Genomic DNA, 19,619 nt, shown 5'->3' on the forward strand with positions numbered 1-19,619 from the left:
GGAGGAAGCGGCACCCGGGGCACCAAACTTTTCCGAGAGTATGGGAGCGACTGGAAAAACTTCCTGGTGCAGGGCTGTGCCGGGACGCGGGATGGGAGGTGGTTCTGAGCCGCCGCAGGGACCTTTTGGGGTGCCACCCACAGGAGAGGGCAATGGGGGCTGCCGGGGGGGACACAGAGGCTGCAGCAAGGGGATGTAGGTGGCAGTGGCAGCAGTGCAAGCTCTCAGTTTCGTTTTGTGGGCTCCTCCGTTCCCGCTTGTCTGGCCGGGGCTGTGTCGTCATGCGTCTGACAGGGCCGTCCCCGCTGGGGAGAGAGCCGGGCTCCCGCAGGACATGTCCCCACGCCAGAGGGAAGGTGAGCAGGCAGCGGGTTCAGGGACGGAGGGCTTGGGCTGTGGCCAGGGCCCCTTCTCCAGCCCTGAAACCAAGAGGCAGAGTATGGCCAGGTCCATACGGGGCACGTCCCGGGGGCACATGCCCTCCAGCCGAATGTACCGGCCGGGGAGGGGGCAGCTGGGATGTGCCCCCCAGGCACTGCACAGCCGCGGTGCAGGCAGGGTGCAGGCACTGCATTTGCTGCTCTCCCCGGCTTTATTTTGGGTGGGCATCTTGGTCCAGGCAAGGCAGGGATGTGCAAGGGCAGAGCGTGGCCCCGGGGTGTGCAGGGGCTGGGAGACTGCGGGGTGCTTGGCTGGAGGGACGGAGCCGTCCCTCGTGTCCGTGCTGGGCTTGAGGGGACATCGAAACGCGGGATGTGCCCTTGTTCATGCTGGCAATGGTCAGAGGTGCTGCTCAGGGGCTGCGGGATGCTCTCTGCATCCCACTCCCCAGCAGTATCATTCCTCAGGGTGGGGACACAGAGGGGACATCCAGCCCGTCTTGGCCCCATGGGCTCACCGAGAGTGTGAGGGGACGTGTGGTGGGAGTGGGACTGGAGGAAGAAAACAGAAGATGGAGAGAAAATGGGGAAAAAGAAGAAGAGCCAAAGGGAAACATTCCTGGCACATGTGCTCAGCAACTGCTCCTCTCAACCGAGAGCTGATCTCCCCCTCCCCAGGGGCTGGCTTGGGCCATCGTCCCCACCTCGCCACCCCCCTGGGAGGGTCCCTCTGAAACCCAGAGGTTGCAGGGTTCATTTTTTAGCTATTTAAAGAAAAGTTGTCTTTATTTTAGATATTTCTGGAAGGAGAAGCTCTTTGGGTACCAGCCTCTTCTGCAGAGCAGCCAGAGCTGTAGCAAAGCCTGAAGCAGAGCGTTTCTGTGCCTGTGGCCGAGCTGGGACGGGTGGGGGTGTGTGTGTGTGTGTGTGCTGATTTTGCTTGACCCTGTTGCTCTTTGAGCCTGGTTCAGCAGGAAACACTCGTCCAGCACAGCGTGATGCTGGGCGGCCGCAGCATGGATGCGGTCTGGCGTCGCTCAGGCATGTAGCATCCGTGATATTGCTTGCAGGGATGGCCTCAGTTTCCCTGGCGTGGCCGGAGACAGGGCAGGGCAAGGGGGGATGTGCCAGTTGTCCCCGCTTCGGCCAGCCCTTGCAGCCCACATGAGAAGGGGACCTGGCTAAAAGGTGCATCACCTGTGGAGAGCCAGCCATAGGGGTGTTCTGCAAAGGATGTGGGTTGCTGCAAGAGCCTCTCTGTGCAGCCTGAGACACCGCTGCGAAGGAAAGGAAAAAAATGAAAACAAAACCCGGTGTGAAAATGCATGTGAGCTCACATGCACGTACCCACCGGTGCGGCTGAGGCCAGAGGTGAAGGTGCACAGCTCACCACTGCTGCCTTGTTTAGCTCTGAGGTTAGCAACCCAGCATCCCACCGCCGTCTTAGCAATGCTCCATTGCAGCCACGGGGATGCGGAGCCTTCTTCTCCGTTCCCTTGGAGAAACCTGGAAAACGAAGTCTGGGCCGTCCACACGTTGCACCGCTGCCAGCAAACCCCTTTGTACGGACCTGAAAGCGCCAGGCCACGCTGCACATATTTTTAGACTGGTGACTCAGGCAAGTTACTTTAAAAAGACGAAGCTCGCGGGATGCAGCACACAGCGTCCCGCTAGCGTGCAAGCTCGCGCGGGGCTGTAATTACAGCGAAGCCGCCTCCAAGCGCTGTGCAAATGATGGTGCAAATCCCAGCGAGGAAGGAGAAACGGGGGAATGAGGAGAGAAAACCTCGGCCGCTGGCCTCGGGAAGGGTTCCTGCCGGCAGCCCCTTGCTGCATGGTTTTCTTGCCATCTCCCCCGTCAGCACTTGGTTTTGCAGAGGCTGGTGATGGGGGGGTGGCTGTAGCCTGGACCTGTAGTTCAGGCTTGTGGCATGGGGCAGAGCCTCCCCCAAGCCCCCCTGCCCCCCCAGGATCCCCGCCCGGGACCACGCCAGGACCTTTCCGTGTTGCAGACCTGGAGTGACGCACCTGAGAGCTGCAACGCTCCAGTTTGCAAACAGCTTCTCGGCTGTTTAATGAGTAACGCGAGGGCTGACCTCAGCTGGGGCTCCAGCTCAGAAGCAGCCTAATGGGTGAATTTCCACACTTTTTTTTTTTATTTAACACCCCAAAAAGGTGCGGTTTGGAGCCGCGCTTTGCAAACTTCAATTTGTCCTGTGCATCTGGCTGTGCTGGCTGGTTTTTTGCTCGGTGAGGTCCTGTGCAAAGCTGTGTGCTTTCCTGGGAAGCTGGTGGCTGGGCTGAGACAACCACCTTTGTTCTTGGGGGGTTATGTGAGCTGAGTTTGCCCAGCCTCAGCCCAGGTGCATGTCCAGAGAGGTGGCGAAAGCAACCCAGAGCAAACCCTCTTCTGTGCCAGCCCTGCCCAGCTCGCAACCCAAAAGCCACATGAAGAGAAAAATTTTGGATCCATTTGGATCATCCAAGACCCCCATACCCCCTTAAACTGTTTTTCTCAGCAAAGGGAAAACTCAAGCCACTTCCCTTCTGGCTCAAATGATATTCTTTGAGCATGCTTCTGGGTTTTATCCCCTCTAAAAATAAAAGAGCAAATTGCTAAAAATCAGTATTGCCCTTCTGGGGGATAAGGAACCCAGCTTGCTCACCCCATTTTGCTTTTTATTGGTTTTCTGCAAAGCTATCTGCTAAATTCAGCTCGGTTGGGAGGTCACGTTGTTGAACCGCAGCTGCAGCTACCCGTGCTGCAAAGCTGCAGCCCGAAACCTTTGCTCGGGTTTCATGGGTGGGAGAAAATGGTCCGTGGTAGGGACACAGAGGTATCGCTCTGGAGGTGATGGGGACACAGAGGTATCGCTCTGGAGGTGACAAGGACGGAGAGGTATTGCTCTGGAGGTGCTGGAAACACAGAGGTATTGCTCCGGAGGTGATGGGGACACAGAGATGTGGCTCTGGAGGTGATGGGGACACAGAGGTATTGCTCTGGACACAGAGGTATTGCTCTGGAGGTGACAAGGACACAAAGCTCTGCTTGGAGGAGCTGGGCTTGGGGCCCCAGCGGTACGCGGTGGCTGTGCATGACCGGTGGGGTACAGCGGGAGGAAGGGCACCCTTTGTCGCACTCTCTTTCTTTATTTTCTCTCTCCATCTCTGTCTCCATCCATCTCCATCCTTCCATCCCTTCCCTCCTTCCCTTCCCCACCCACCTCGGGGTATCCCTACTGTCCCCATCCCACCCCTGCCTCTCCCATCCCCATCCCCCCGGCCCTCTCCCCACCCCGCAGGGTGACACCCCCTCCCCAGGGTCCCCACCATGTCAGCGGGGTGTCTGTCCCGCAGGGAAGGGATGCTCAGCTCCTAGCACCCCGGGCGTGGTGAGGATGTCGGCCATCCCCGAGGCGCTGGGTCGCCCGCGGAGCAGCTCCTCTCGCAGCCTGGCTGGGACGCTGGAGTCCACCCTGGGCATGGGGACGTTGGAGATGGAGAAGGAGGAGATGCGCATCCTCAAGGTCTGCTTCTACAGCAACAGCTTCAACATGGGGAAGAACTTCAAGTTGGTGAAGTGCCCTGTGACGACGGAGATCCGGGTACATGGGCAGGGGGGTGGATGGGGCAGGGGATGGGGGGCTGTTTTGTCCACCTGACATCAGAGCTAGCTCCCTTCCAGACACCTTTTCCCATGGCATGGTAGCCCCCAGAGCCCCATGGCTGAGAAGCACCAAAACCTGGAGGACAGAGAGAAAATTTGGCCATCTCTGGTGGTCCAGGAGGGGCTTGGAGAGGGTGAGGGCTCACTGGCCCCACTGCCAGTTCCCGCAGCGAGGATCGGCCCCGGCGAGTCCTTGCTGGTCCCCTTTGTGGGCAGCAAAGAGGAGTTTCCAGGCCCTGGTTCATCCCACCCTGGAGAAGACACCCCCGGGCACAGCAGTGCAGGGAGCGATGGGAGGAGGCCAGAGGACAAGAGGATTTGGGACACGATGGTGCCTTGTGGGGCTGGGGCTCAGCCCACGCTGCCGGGAGGAGGGTGGGGACCGGCAGGAGCTGGATCCCCCGCTTTCCTCCATCCCCGTTTACCTGCGTGGACACAGGTCCTCGGTGGTGAGGGGAACAGTGACCTTCACAGCCCCAAGCCCTCGGCATTTCCCCATGGCCACGTTGCGGTGTCACTGCCTGGTTGGGTGACTCTGCCACCCCTAGATACCCCGGGGGTGCACCCAGCTCCAGGGCCAGCAGCACCTCTTGCTCTCCTGCCCGTACTGCAAGCCAGGACCCAGGTCCTTCCTCCCACCCCACCGGGACTTCTACACCCAACTTCTGCCTTTTGCTTGTGGGGACGTGGGACTGGGAGGACAGCAAAGGCAATATTGGTGCCTTTCCATGATGGACATGGTGGCTTTGGGCTGGAAACGTGCTCCTCACGCTTCCTACCTGGAGTCTTGTGGCTTCCCAGCCAGGGGAGGATGGGTGGTCGATGGGGACCTGCCAGCCATCGCCGACTCTGCGCTTGGGTGCTGCAGGGTTGGTGTCCACCGGGAGAGACACACGTCCTTGGTGCAACGGGTGATGCTGTGCCTTCTCCTGGGGCAAGTCCTCGGGACATTGCAATGAAGTCATGGGGAGGTGACCAAAGTACAGCTGAGCTGAGGGTTATCCTCAACTGGTGGGACATGGAGGGGGACAGGGCTGTCCCCCTCCTCCCATCTCCAGGAGGAGGTTATGGCATGGCAGGTTTCGGAGGAGCGGTCGGAGCAGGAGAGGACCTTTTTTTTTGCGAGCTACCTGCTCTCAACTGATGCCATGCAGGTGTAGCTCAGCTGAGGCATAAGGAAGGGTGGAAAAGACACACCTGGGCTTTTATCCCTGACCAAAACCCCTCTGGGAGGTTGGATGAGACGTGGTCAGGCTGTGGGTAATTGCAGAGCAAGCTGGAGGCATCTTTGGAGGTTTCACATGGAGACCGCTGGGGCTGGTGGTTGTGCCCAGGGCTGTGTCTTTGCTCTGGAGACATTTCTGTTGTGGTTGTGCTGTATTTCCTCCTTGTTTTCCTGCTATCTAAAGCTCATCTGGAGCCTGGCTGGGGATGCTTGGGTCTCAGCCCTGCTCCTTCCCACCCCAGGAGGTGATCAGGTCCATCCTGGTGAGCGGCCGCATTGGGCCCGACATCAAGTTGGCTGAGTGCTACGGGCTCCGCCTGAAGCACGTGAAGTCGGACGAGATCCACTGGCTGCACCCTGACCTGACGGTGGGTGAAGTGCAGGAGAAGTACGAGTGCCTGCACTTGGAGGCCGAGTGGAGGTAGGACCCCATGGTGGTGGCGTCCCTCTGCGTGTCCCCAAACCCACCCATGGCAGGGGCACGGCGACCACTGAGCCGCGTTAGAGGGAAAGCTCCTCCAGCGTGGACCTCATCGAGGGAGTCTCCTGTTGGCAGGTACGATCTCCAAATCCGCTATCTGCCGGAGGATTTCATGGAGCGCTTCAAAGAGGACAGGACCACCTTGCTCTACTTCTACCAGCAGGTCAGAGGTGGCCCTGGGGGTCTCCTAGCCCCAGCCAGGTCTGCCCTCCAGCCACCCAGACTCACCCCCCAGTTCCAGGAGGCCGTTTCCTCCTCCCCAGCCCAGAAAACATGAATCCCAAGAGCCCCAAGACATTGCAGTCCATTTACCTTCTCCCTGGGCTGCTGAACCTCCCCAGCTTGCAGCCCACACACTGCCCCTGGGGTCCCATCCCGCTGCCAGATCAGTGTGTCCCCATCAGGGACACCTGGTCCCAACCTCTTCACCCTGCTCCTGCCCCTGCCACATCCCAGCGTGGGATGTGGGAGAGCGTGGGCCCTGCGAGCATCCCCTGGCAGCATCCCCTGCAAGTATCCCATAGGAGCATCCCCTGCCAGCATCCCCTGCCAGCATCCCATACGAGCATCCCCTGCCAGCATCCCCTGCAAGTATCCCATAGGAGCATCCCCTGCAAAAATCCCCTGCCAGCATCCCCTGCCAGCATCCCATACGAGCATCCCCGGCCAGCATCCCCTGCCAGCATCCCCTCCACCTCCTGACCCCCATGTCTCCTTGGCAGCTCCGGAGTGAGTACATGCAGAATTATGCCAGCAAGGTGAGCGAAGGCATGGCCCTACAGCTGGGCTGCCTGGAGCTCAGGTACGTGCCTCCGCCTCTCCTGGCCGTCCTCTGCTGCGGGAGGGCTGGGGAGGACGGGGCAGCGGGGTCTGGGGCCGTGGAGGGTTTTGCAGGAGAGGAGGGAGTTTCCAGCTTGTTCTTTGCTGTGGTGGGGGGATGTAGTGGGGGGACATGAGCGCAGGGCGGCTGTCTGATGTCCCTCCCTCTTGCAGGAGGTTTTATAAGGACATGCCTCAAAACGCGCTGGATAAGAAGTCCAACTTCGAGTTCCTGGAGTGAGTAGGCACAGCCCATCCCCCTGGGCAGAAACCCCCTTACCCCTAAACCCCCCATCCCTTCCAGCCGGTCCCGAGGGGCTGGGGTGCTGCAGATGACCTTCCTCATCCTCCCGCAGCTCCTCATCCTCCCGCAGCCATCAGCCCTGCTGATGGGGAGGGTGCAAGGAGGGGGAGATGGGAACCTTTCACCCTGTGCTGGGTGGGCGGCTTCTCCCCCAGGAGCACCCCATTGTCCCTCAGCACCCACTTTACTTGGTGCATCCCCCCCACCCTGCCGGTCTGCAGCTCCCCAGGGTGGCCCCCACGCAGCCCCGGGAGCGGGGTTCCCCACGGGGCCGTTAATGTGCAGGGGGGTTCTCTGCTCTCCAGGAAGGAGGTGGGCCTGGACCTCTTCTTCCCCAGCCAGATGCAGGAGAACCTGAAGGTGAGGGACGCATGCATGGGTGTGGGTGCACACACACAGGGCTGGGTGCACGGGTGCAAGGCGCGTAAACGTGCACGGACGTGGCTGGGGGTGCTGATGTGCGTGCATCGAAGAGCTCACGTAGATTTGCATGTGTGTGCACGTCTGCCCATATGCATCTGCATGCGCACACCTGTGTACATGTGTGCACAGATGCGCATACAGGGCCAGGTGTGCGCATCAACGGGCATGTGTGGGTTTGCACACACATGCATGTGCACATCTGCCCACACTCACGGAGCTTTGCACACACTTGTAGCGGTCTATCTGCCTGTGTGCGTGCATTCACATACAGGGCTGTGTGTGTATCAGTGTGCAGGGGTGGATTTGCATGTATAGGCATGTCTGCTCACACGTGTGAAGGTGTATTTGCGTGCATGTGCATACATATGCCCGTATATCTATGCAGATGTATGCATGCAGGCACATTGCTCACACACATGATGATGCATCTGCATGCACACGCATGTGTGTATGCATGCACACGTGGCCACGTGCGCACACATCGGTTTGTGCACATGTGTGCATTCACATCTGCCCACACTCGCATACATGGGAGTGAGCACGCATGCACGGAGGCATGCTGGCATGCACACACGTGCGGACATGCATGGGTGTGCACACAGATGCATGTGCATACGTACGGGTGCATACTCGTATTTGCAGGTGAGTGCGTGCGTGTCCGTGTGCGTGCTTGTGTGCGTGCACGTGTCCGTGTGCAGCTCGCACCCTCTGCGCCCCACATCCCCGCTGCGTGCCTGGCCCGTGCCCGGCGTGGCTAGCGGCCACTCTGCCCACAGCCCAAGCAGTTTCGGAAGATGATCCAGCAGACCTTCCAGCAGTACGCGCTGCTGCGGGAGGAGGAGTGCATCCTCAAGTTCCTCCACACCCTCGCCACCTTCGCCAACATCGACCAGGAGAGCTACCGCTGCGAGCTCATCGTGAGTCTGCCGGATGGGATGGGATGGGATGGGATGGGATGGGATGGGATGGGATGGGATGGGATGGGATGGGATGGGAGCACATCCCCCTGCCCAGAGTGCTTTGGGGCCAGGCAGGGTACATGGGATGGGATGGGATGGGATGGGATGGGATGGGATGGGATGGGATGGGATGGGATGGGAGCACATCCCCCTGCCCAGGGTGCTTTGGGGCGAGGCAGGGTGCAGGGGGGTCACTGCAGGATGGGGACAACTTCCATCACAAGCTGGTGTTTGAGACTGCATCTCCCACACTCTTAAACCCAGCAAAATCTTGCTAAAGATGCAACCGTGGACATCAGTGCTCTTAAGGTGTTAATTAACCCTGCACGGCGGGGCAGCGAGCTGCCACCTGAAGCATCCCCTGGCACCGTTTGGGTTTGGGCACTGCTTGGAAATCACTCGCTGTCCCCCAAGGGAGGCACAAACCCAAAATCCCCTGGGGAGGGGATTACTGATCCTGCAGCCCCCCACCCGGCATCACCTCCCTGAGGGGAAGCTGAGCATCTCTCCCCTCCCCACAGCCAGGGGAGGCCCTGGGGGGGCCTCTTTGGAGGATGCTGATTGCTGGGAGGGGCTGGGGGTGCAACGGGGGCTCTGGGGACCTTCCATACCCAGGGGTCCAAGCCTGGTGGGTGCGAGCCAGTGCCTGAAGTGTGCTGAACCCTTTTGGGGGGAGAAGGCGGCAAACCAGGAGCACTGGGAACCCCCATATTGGGCTCCTTGCCTAGCACCATCCACCATCCCTTCTCCAAACCACCATATCTCCAAGTCCCTCTAGGAAGGTGATTTTTCCTGGGGTGTCTCACACATTTTAGCAGGTTGAGGGGAGGGACCTGGCTCTTGGGGTACCCTCCACCCCAAATTTTCATCCTCCTTCTCCTGCCCCCCCAGCAAGGGTGGAACATCACGGTGGACCTGGTCATCGGACCCAAGGGCATCCGACAGATGACAAGCAAGGAGGCCAAGGTACAGGGTAGGGTGTGTTGGGTGCTGGATGGGGAGTGGGGGGGTGGCTGCTCTTAAATTGGTGATTAAAGTTGATGCCGGGGCTCTGCCTCTCTCCCCAGCCCACCTGCTTGGCCGAATTCAAGCACATCAAGTCCATCAAGTGCTCCAGCGTGGAGGAGGGCCGGGCTGTGCTGCAGCTGGGGCTCAGCGGCACCCCCCAGGTGAGGAGGCACCATGGGGGTGCCCCAGGTGCCGGGGGGTGTGGGTGGGATGGGGGATCCCCCGGTGCCGTGAGGTGGCATCGCATCCCTGCAGGTTAAGCAGGATGCTGTGGATAGCTCCGTTTCCACCGGGGAGCTCCTGCCTCCAGCCTGGGCCGAGGGGAGACTGTCCCCCAAATCAGGACACGTCGAGGCTGCTCCAGGGGTGCCCCTGCCCCAAGGGCCCACCCTTGCCTGGGGGTGGTTTGGGGCCAGATGTGTTGGCCAGGGTGTCATGGGGTGCTGGGAAGGACTGGGGTCCGCTGCAGAGCAGGGAGGTGGTCTCCGAGCTACCCCAAGGAGGAGAGATGGGGTGACTCCCCCCGTCCCAGCAATTCCCCTCCTCTCCTCGGCTCTGAGCTTACCCGTCCCCCCCCATCCCTGCCAACTTCCCCAGTCCCTGGCTATCAAGACAGCTTCTCTGGCCGAGGCGGAGAACATGGCTGACCTCATTGATGGCTACTGCCGGCTGCAAGGGGACTTGGAAACCTCGCTCATCGTCTTCCCCAGGAGAGGTGAGCGCCCTGAGGGGACACCAACCCCAGCAGCATCCCCACCCATGCCACCCCGAGCCCTTCTCTGCTCTCTCCATGGCCACAACATCACCCGTGGCTTTGGAGTGACCCCAGCTGAGACCGACCAAACTCACCACACATGTGGTCGAGGCATTGGGAGGGCCCCAGCGCCCATCAGGCTCTGATAGGGGTGGCTGAGAAATGACTGTCTGCTGTCCTCTCCGCAGAGCGGGAAAAGAGGATCAGCCTGCCACAGATCCCAGCCCCGTGAGTAGCGCCTGGCCCCAGAGTGGGGCTGGGACCCCGTCCTGCCTCCCCACCCCACTCCCTGACCCCCACCTCCTCCCGCCCCACAGGCACCTGGAGGACAGGCAGTCCACGCTGTCGGACAGCGTGAGCGTGGGTGAGTTTTTGGCTCTTCTCCTCCCTTCCCACCAGGCCAGGGGATGCAGGCAGGGCTGTGGGACACTGGTGCACGGGGATTTGGGGTTTGGTGGAGCTGGATGCCCCCAGCCCTTTGCCTGGGGCTTGAGCATCCCAGGGGAGGGCCAGGCTGGCATCCGCAACCCTCCCGATGGCCATGGTCCCTACTGGGGCAGCTCTGGGCTGGGTGACCGGACCCCATGGGGATGCTGCAAGAAAACCCCCTGCCCGGTGAGCTTCCTGAATCCCTGCCTGCAACCTTCTTGCCCTAGACTCTGATATTTATGCTGAAATCCCTGATGAGTCTTCAAGACCGAGGTCTGGAGGTAGGTGCCACGCTCCTGGGTGCCCTCTTGCCCATCTCCCAGCACCCCAACCAAGCCCTCCCACCTCCTCCTGCCCACCCCAATTTCCCACCCCATCCCCACCAACTCCCCAAAGCCAGGACTGAGATTTTGCCTGCACTGCCCACCTTACCCTCGAGAGGGGCTGAGGGAGCTGGGATCACCCCATGTACCGTGGGGCAGGACCTGTGGGTCCTTGCCGAGGGGGTGATGGAGAGGGTTGGTACCCAGGGATTGCCAACATCTCCTGCTTAGTGTGAGGGCTTTGCCCAGGGAGTGGGCAGGGGTACAGGCAGCTTCCCGCCCGCTGGTGCTGCCACCTCTGCCCTGCTCCCCTGTCCGTGAAGTCCAGCACTACAGGATCTCCCGGGAGGACATCACGTTGGGCAGGATTCTTGGGGAAGGCTTCTTCGGCGAGGTCTACGAGGGGATCTACACCACCCCGGTGAGCATCCTGCCCTCTCCCTGCCCTGCCTGCCTCTTCCATGGCCAGGGAGAGCCGGGTAAAGCAGCCCCCACCCCTCCTTCTCCTTGCAGAAAGGGGAGCCGGTCAATGTGGCTGTGAAGACCTGCAAGAAGGACTGCAGCCCGGAGAACAAGGACAAGTTCCTGAGCGAAGCAGGTACACTGGGGCGTCCTGCTGCCCTTTGAGGGGGACAGAGCCCACTCAGCCCCTCCCTGGGGCTCACATAGGTGGGCAGAGGACAGATGTGGGGGTGGCCTGGTGGTGTTTGCAGCACTGCAATGGTGGGGTGTTAGAGACAGGATGGCTGAACCCTGCCCTGGCTTCTCCTGCTCCCTGCTCAGGGACAAATTGTTGCTGCAATGCAGGGCAGAGCAGGAGGAGGGAGGTGTCCTGTGCCCTCGCCCCTGTGACACGGCTGTTCTCCAAAATACCTGGTTTATGGGAGGGATGGCTACCGGGGGGTGAAGAAAAGCTGCTGAATCATTGCGTGACAGCAGACGGGCACCGCCTGGGTGTAAATCCCTGGGGAGCTGGAAACCGGGAGCCCCGACCCCTTTGGGGATGTACTAGGCTATTGCTGGCAATTCCTCCTGCTCTGTCTCTGGCTTCATGACAGAGACTTGCCCCTACACCCCAGGACAGGGGTTTGGGCTCCTGGAAGGGGGGCCCCCCCATCGCAGTGTGTCTGACGCGGTCTCCCCGCAGTGCTGATGAAGAAGCTGGATCACCCCCATATCGTGAAGCTCATCGGCATCGCGGAAGAGGAACCCACCTGGATCATCATGGAGCTCTATCCCTACGGAGAGGTGAGTGGGGTCCCACCGCTGGAGCCCGTCCTGTCCGCCTGCCACCCTTCCCACTCCTGCTTGGTCCCTGAGCCCCCCTCTCTTGTCCCATTGCAGCTGGGACAATACCTGGAGCAGAACAAGCACTGCCTCACCGTGCCCACGCTCATCCTCTACGTGCTGCAGATCAGCAAAGCCCTGGCCTACCTGGAGGCCATCAACTGTGTGCACAGGTAGGGCAGGAGGGAAAAGGAGCCATGTAGGATGCCAGGAGAGGCAGGGGATGGCAGAGACCATGAGGGAACAGGCAGATGGGGAGCAGGAGCAGGCAGAGGCAGAGACTGGCAGCATCCTTTGCTGCAGACCTTTTTTGCAGCTGGGTGAGCTGCTTGTCCAGGTGTGAGCTGTCCTCCATCCATTCTCCGTCCCTTCTCCCCAGCCAAGGATCTCTCTCCTTGCAGGGATATTGCTGTGAGGAACATCCTGGTGGCCTCCCCAGAGTGCGTGAAGCTGGGTGACTTCGGGCTCTCCAGGTACATCGAGGACGAGGAGTACTATAAAGGTAAGGGCTGTGTGATGGGGTTGGGGCTCACTCCAACCCTGTGAGGTTGGAGCAGGGATTTCTCCGGACAGCAGAGCCGGCATGTGGTGGGGCTCCCTGCAACAGCAGGACAGGGTGGGGAAGGGGCTGGGGCATAGACCCTGGTGAGACCCTGCTGCCCTGCCCTGCCTGCGCTGGGGCTTCTCCGTCCCCCTGCAGTGAGCACGGCCATCGTCTGTCTCTCCCTCCAGCGTCTGTCACCCGTCTCCCCATCAAGTGGATGTCGCCTGAGTCCATCAACTTCCGCCGCTTCACGACGGCCAGCGACGTCTGGATGTTCGGTGCGTGGTAGGACAGGGACAGAGCGGGGTCCCAGGAATTGTCTGCCTCCTGTTGCGTGCATGTACGGGGGACAAATCCTGCTCCGGATCCGGGGGTTTATCCCAGCCTTGCCCTTGGGGAAAGAGCTCCTGGGGCAGAGCTTCCTGCAGTTCAACCATCATCAAACACTTCCTCCTCCTCCAGTGAAGTCAAGACAGTCAGGGGGCTGAGTTAAACTCTACCTCCTGCAAATATCCATCTCCCTGCCTATCAGCTCATCCCCATGGCCTCTGGCGCTCATCTGTCTGTCTGTCCATCCCTAACAGCCCTATGGCCAGCAGCAACCAGGAGCTGGGCTCCTTGCAGCAACCTGGGAGAACAGGCAGCTCTTTCCTCTGCATTATTCACCCAGGGACCAGAAAGACCGAGCAGCCAAGTGACCTGGTGTCATGCAGCAAAGTGTGGCACTGTCACCAGGTCCCCAAAAACCCGAGCGAAGTGCTGGTCCCCCAGCTCTAACATCAGTTGAGGTTGCTCATGTTGCTCCCACAGCTGTGTGCATGTGGGAGATCCTGAGCTACGGCAAGCAGCCCTTCTTCTGGCTGGAGAACAAGGACGTGATTGGAGTGCTGGAGAGGGGTGACCGTCTGCCCAAGCCCGACCTCTGCCCGCCCATCCTCTACACCCTCATGACGCGCTGCTGGGACTACGACCCCAGTGAAAGGCCCAAGTTCAAGGACTTGGTTTGCAGCTTGAGGTGAGTGGGGAGGTGGGGGACTGATGATGGGCTGAGGAGGGGTCCGTGGTTTGATGGAGGGGTGGGCAAGTGGGTGAAGGAGAAAAAAGAAGCCGTGTAAGATTTTGGGTCTGGAGTTTTCTGGCCAAGTCTGGACTCAAAGGACCAACTGAGACCATTTGAGCCCACCTGCCCCCGGAGAGGTGGTGGTGGTGCCTGGGCTGCAATGGAAATGCTTTGCTTCCCGGGGAGGGTCTTGCAGGGGAGTCCTGACCCCACACCTCATTGGGGCCAGCCATGGTGATGCTGGTGTGGCCAGCCAGGACCATGCTCTCTCCTCCCGGTCCTTTCCCTTTGCTCTTCCCATCCCTTCTTGCTCCCTCGTGTTTTCCATGGCCCATCCAGCTCAAGCATCCCCACTCTCAGGGGTATGGGAGATGTGCCAATGCTCCCTCCTGGGGCTGTCACCCTCCATCTCCCCCGGCAGTGACATTTACCTGATGGAGAAGGAGCTGGCCAAGGAGCAAGAGAGGAACAACCGCCACCGGCCTCCCAAAATCATGGAGCCGCCGTCCTTCCAGGAGCCACCTCCAAAGGTGAGGAGAGGGCAGAGCCTGTGTGGGCAGTGCAGGCAGGTTCATCTCCCCGCCTCGACCCACTCATGGGTGCTGCAGAAGTGGGACCTCCACAACCTTGCACCCACCGTGCGTTTCTCCCTCCTCCGCTCCCCCCAGCCCAGCAGACCCAGGTACAAGCCACCACCCCAGAGCAACCTCCTGGCTCCCAAGCTGCAGTTCCAGGTAAGGTTGCATGGCCGGAGCATCTCGCAGGGACCTGAGCAAGGGGGTTGACACTGGAAAGCCCTGCCTGGAGCTCGAGCCCTTGGGACCTCATGGCTTTTGGGGCTCTGAGGTGCCCCATGCCATCACTGAGTGCATCCCGCCGCCTTGCCAGCAGGACACCGCACCGCTCGGGGCTCAGCCCTGCCCTGCGCTGCCCGCTCTGTGTTTTGTCCATCCCTCGGAGTTGGCAGAGAGGTTTTCACCCCAGGGAAGGGCAGTTTGCAAGGCTCAGCACCAGCTGGTTTGCATGCACGGCTGGGAGGAGAGGAAGTTTTCTGCTCTCTGGTGTGACCTGGGCTGATTTTGGCTGCCCTGTGGGAGCACAGGTCAGCATCAGGATGAAGTCCTCAAGACCAACTATTTTGAGTGCTTGTTTGGGTCTGGGCAGGGGTCCAGGCAGCAGCGTGGGAGATCTCAAGTCCATGCTCGGGGCGAGGAAGAGCCGAGCAGGGAGGAAGGTCCCGATCCTGCTGCACGGACGGGCATGAGGGCAGAGGCTGCTCCTGGTGCAAAAGCCGCTCTCCCCTGCGTTGTCTGCTCTGTCCGTCCGTCTGTCCGCACTAACCCCCCGTGGCCTTGTTTTGTGCCCATGCCACCCCGCTGCCTGCCCCCCCTGCCCGCCCGCAGGTGCCCGAGGGTCTGTGTGCCAGCTCGCCTACGCTCACCAGCCCCATCGAGTACCAGTCTCCAGCCAACTCCCTGCACACCCCGCCGCTCAACCGCCACAACGTCTTCAAGCGCCACAGCATGAGGGTAAGAGAGGGATTCCCCCATCCCACAGCATCCAGAGGACGTCCCGGTCCCAGGTGGCCTCATCCCAGGCACGCCGGGGACCTTGCAGGAGGCGAGGGCTCAGTGGGAGGGATGCTCGCTGCACCACGCTCCGCTCTGTGCTGCCTCCTCCGCTGCTTTGAGCTCAATGTTGCTTCTGACCCGCCTGTGGGAGGGCCAAATCCTGTCACCCCATGGGTGCTGTTTGCAGGCTGGAGGGATCGAGCCTGTGAAGGACTCTGGCTTGTCTCCAGCCCCCTGCCATGCACGTTTGCATGCACATCCTGGTGAAGGCATGTTGGTGGACGAGTGGCTGGCACAGCGTCCCCAAAAATGAGCAGGGGACGGGTGGCTGCCCCTCCTCGGGGCTTTGAGTTGGCTCCTCACTCTCAGCGTTGTCACCAAAAATGCCAGTGGTGGTTTGCAGCCTGAGCTCGGTTACTCTAGCCCTGAAATCAGAGCTGGGTGTTGGGGCGCATGCTGTGATGCTCTGCCTGGCGTGCCGGCACAGCCGCGGTGCCGAGTGCATCTGTGCTGTGGGCAGGATGAGGTGCTCCCCAAGCCGACCCGTGCATGCTGCCCGTGACTCACACACGGGGCTGGAAAGTACTGGGATGCGGTGGTGGGAGATTTGGAGCCAGCTGGTGGTTTCCTCTTTCTGCTGGAAACCCAAGTGCTCCTCAAATTCAGTTTGGGGGTTCATGGCTGTTGGGGTCTGGCACATGGCTTGCATGTGCGGAGCAGGGCTCTGGCTCCCGTGCCGAAATCGGGGTGGGGGCTCTGATTCCTGAGCCCCCTGGTCACCGCCAACTCTGCACACCAGGAGGAAGATTTCCTCTGTCCCAGCAGCAGGGAGGAGGCGCAGAAGCTCTGGGAGATTGAGAGGGTCAAGATGCGGCAGGTCCTGGACAAGCAGCAGAAGCAGATGGTGGAAGACTACCAGTGGCTGCGGCAGGAGGAGAAGTCCCTGGTGAGTGGCCTCAGGCTGCCTCCAGCTCTTGCACCCTCATGAAGGTGGTGGAAGAGCCACAGGAGCTGTTGAGGTTGCTCTTCATGGCTGGAAAAGCCACTTTTCCTTGGAGGAACGGCTCCTCCAGCAGCCAAACCTCTTGCACCCCTTTATTTTCCGCACCCGTAAAAACCTCACGGAGCTGCTTCATTTCAAAATTAATATTTTGAAACTTGGGCAAATTTTAAATACTTGCAATCGAGTCTTAATGAGCTTTTATAATGCTTTTGAAATAAGGACTGGAGATAGCTAATGTGTGACTAATCCATCAGCTTGTGGTGACACAGGCTTGAAAGGAGACAGAAAATCTTTTATTTGATAGACTCATGCAGCCAGTGAAGCAAAGCCCAGCTTCCCTCACCCCCAGGGCTGTTGGGTGCCAAGCAGCTGCAAACAGCAGCTTGAATTAAGCTTCATTTTTTTGGAGCAGCAGTTTGAGGTTTCTGGTACCCCGAGAGCAGGCGGGGAGTGGACAGGGGCAATGATATGGGATGGAGATGGGACCAGCGATGGGCATGAAGCCCCTTCCCCTCCCACATTCCCAGACCCTGCAGAGATGTGTTCCCATGATGCGTTTCATGACTCTCCCAAAAATCAGGAAAATTCCTTTTTTTTTCCTTTCTTTTTCCTTTTTTCCATGCCTCTCACAAAGCTTCTCCCCCTTTGCAGGACCCAACCGTGTTTATGAACAACAACACTCCTCCGGTGAGTGGTGGTGGCCCCAGAGAGACCAGGTCGGGGTGTATTTGGGTGCAGGGGGTCCTTCTCCTAGGGGTGTCTGGAGATCCTCATTTGCTTTGGCATGGGCGGGCGGTAGATATTTATATATGTGACCCTTGCATTGGGAAAATTAATCTGCAGATGTTAATGGGGTGAAATACTGGTAGTCTGGAGCTCCCCACCAGAAGCCCTGGGAGGGGATGCCGATGCCTCCTCCCTCTTCGCTGCCTCCAGCCAGGATTTTGTGCCTCTCATTCGCTGTTTCTTCCTTCCGCAGCTGCTGCCGGAGAAGGAGACGGATTACAGTGAGTGCCCACAGCTGCGTGGGGTGCGGGGCTGCTGGTGGCCCCCACCCGGGAGCACCCACTTTGGGGCTGCAAGCAGGGAGCCCTGCGCTGAGCCGCAAGGAGCCTCAGGGCCGTATCCCTCCCAGCTTTGGGATCCTCCATGAAAGAAATCCCAGATCACGGGGAGCAGCTTTGCCTGCCCTAGGCGGGGGGTCTGCCTGTCCCAGGCCGTCGGGGTCCAAAGGGGTCTGACCCTGCGGGGGGAGGTGGCACAGCTGGGGTGGGTCAGGGTGTCCAGCCACAGTGGGACACGCTGCTCCAGGGTGGTGCAGGATGAAGCACAACTCCCAGGGGTCCTGCAGTGTGTCCAGGGGAACAGCCAGAGTGACTCTCCTTCCTTTCCCTTACTGACGGCGTAGCGGAGTTCACGGGGCCCCCCCAGAAGCCTCCAAGACTTGGGGTGCAGGTAAGACCTCCCTGGCTGGGGCCACCATGGTCCCAGTCCTCCTCCTCCACCTCCATCGTCCCTCTGCATCTGCAGGATGGGACTTGTCTGACTCCTCCAGTCCCCAAAGGGGTCGAACAGACCCAGCAACATCAGGGGTTGTAGGTGGGAGGTGAATGGGTCTGGCCAGGGATCCCCACAGGTGTTGGTCTTTCTGTCCTTGCCCCCTCGGTCCATCTGATCCCATCATATCCCCATTCCCCAGCAGTCCATCCACCCGGCCCCCACTGCCAACCTGGACCGTACAGATGACATGGTGTACAGCAACGTCATGGACCTGGTGCGGGCCGTGCTGCAGCTGAAAAATGAGATCAGCCTCCTGCCCCCAGAGGGGTACATCCTCGTGGTGAAGGTAGAGAGGGCAGGGAGGGGACAACACCAGGGCTTCTACGGGGAACAGGGGAGGGAGTTGGGAATGAGTCTGCTGAGTGACTCCCACCAAGCATCCTTCTCAGGAAGGTCTTGCACATGTAGGAGGGAGTATTTCCAACATTCCCAGCTCCTCCTTTGGATCATTGGGTCAACGACGGGAGAGTTACCACCATGTCCTGCTCCTCCATTGGGTCCATGGGTCAATGACTGGTTTCCAGCATGTCCTGCTCCTCCATTGGGTCCTTAGGTCAATGACGGGAGCATTTCTAGCACACCCTGCTCCTCCGCTGGGTCCTTGGGTCAATGGTGGGAACATTTCCAGCACACCCTGCTCCTCCATTGGGTCCTTGGGTCAATGGTGGGAACATTTCCAGCAAGCCCTGTTCCTCCATTGGGTCCTTGGGTCAACAGTGGGAGAGTCTCCCACCATGCCCCTATCCCAAATGGGATCCTTGACTCAGCGACACAGGCTATCCCCATGCACCACTTCCCTGTGCCCATACCTGGAGCCATCCTAACCCTGCTGCCCTCCCTGCAGAACGTGGGTCTGTGCCTGCGGAAGCTGATTGGCAGCGTCGACGAGATCCTGCCCATCCTGCCCGCGGCCTCCCGCACCGAGGTAGGACTGGGGAGGAGGGAGAGGGGTCCAGCATGGGATGGGGTGCTGGTGGCACCCCTCTCTGTAACCCCTGCCTGTCATGGTCAGATTGAGGGTACCCAGAAGCTGCTCAACAAGGACTTGGCCGACCTCATCAACAAGATGCGCCTGGCACAGCAGAACGCCGTCACCTCGCTGAGCGAAGAGTGCAAGCGGCAGATGCTGACGGCCTCCCACACCCTCGCCGTGGACGCCAAGAACCTCCTGGATGCTGTGGACCAAGCCAAGGTCCAGGCCAACCTGGTGAAGCAGTGCTTGGAGTGAGGGCAGGGGCAGAGAGAGGGAAGGCGAAGGGGTGGGGAAGGAGAGGAGGAGAGGGACTGCCGTGCTTCAGTCGGCGGAGATGGGAGGAGAGCATTGCGGAGGAGCTGGCTTTTGTGTGTCTCCCGTGGCCTCGGCGTCCTGCCCTCCCTCTCCCCCCTCCTCCTGCAGCCGCTCGTGTCTTTAGCATCGTCTTGTCGGTCTTCTGAAGAAGGGAGGCATCTGGTGACTCGTCCCTGGAAAGGGCTGGGGGGACCCGGCTGTCCCCGAGGGCGGCTGAAGATCCCTCTGGCTCGGCGGCTCCGCACTCCCCGGCTGCCAGCAGGTCCGTGTGTCCGTCACTCGGCCCCTCTGAGGATGGCCGGCCGCAGGCGGCATGTCGCGACTGGGACCTGGACCCTGCTCCTCCCCACTGGAAGCTGGGGGACACGGCGGCTGGGGGAGCTGGCATCCCTGGGGGGCCGCGCAGGGGTCCCCAGGGGCCATCGGAGCGGTGGCTGGAGGGACTGTTTGCATTTCCTTGTACATTGTATAGAAGAGTTTATTTAATGATGGGAGGCGGGTCCGCACCCCGCAATGGAGCCGGTTCCGGCGCCC

General features: G+C 60.3%; 1 protein-coding gene across 1 annotated transcript; it reads left to right on the forward strand.

The window, feature by feature from the left end:
- The first annotated feature begins 3,745 nt into the window (after nt 1-3,745).
- On the forward strand, nt 3,746-19,025 carry PTK2B (protein tyrosine kinase 2 beta). The gene is made up of 30 exons (XM_059832226.1): nt 3,746-3,985; nt 5,515-5,693; nt 5,829-5,916; nt 6,476-6,555; nt 6,747-6,809; nt 7,182-7,236; nt 8,076-8,216; nt 9,150-9,224; nt 9,326-9,427; nt 9,864-9,981; nt 10,209-10,248; nt 10,338-10,384; nt 10,677-10,730; nt 11,096-11,193; nt 11,286-11,370; nt 11,920-12,020; nt 12,117-12,232; nt 12,461-12,561; nt 12,792-12,881; nt 13,414-13,618; nt 14,085-14,193; nt 14,332-14,397; nt 15,067-15,192; nt 16,034-16,180; nt 16,889-16,924; nt 17,217-17,244; nt 17,646-17,692; nt 17,940-18,083; nt 18,642-18,722; nt 18,810-19,025. Exons 1-30 carry the CDS (start codon nt 3,779-3,781, stop codon nt 19,023-19,025), a joined length of 3,045 nt encoding a protein of 1,014 aa, XP_059688209.1. The 5' UTR covers nt 3,746-3,778.
- Nucleotides 19,026-19,619: the final 594 nt, after the last annotated feature.

The sequence above is a fragment of the Gavia stellata genome, chromosome 2, assembly GCF_030936135.1.
Source record: "Gavia stellata isolate bGavSte3 chromosome 2, bGavSte3.hap2, whole genome shotgun sequence".
Taxonomy (NCBI): Eukaryota; Metazoa; Chordata; class Aves; order Gaviiformes; family Gaviidae; genus Gavia; species Gavia stellata.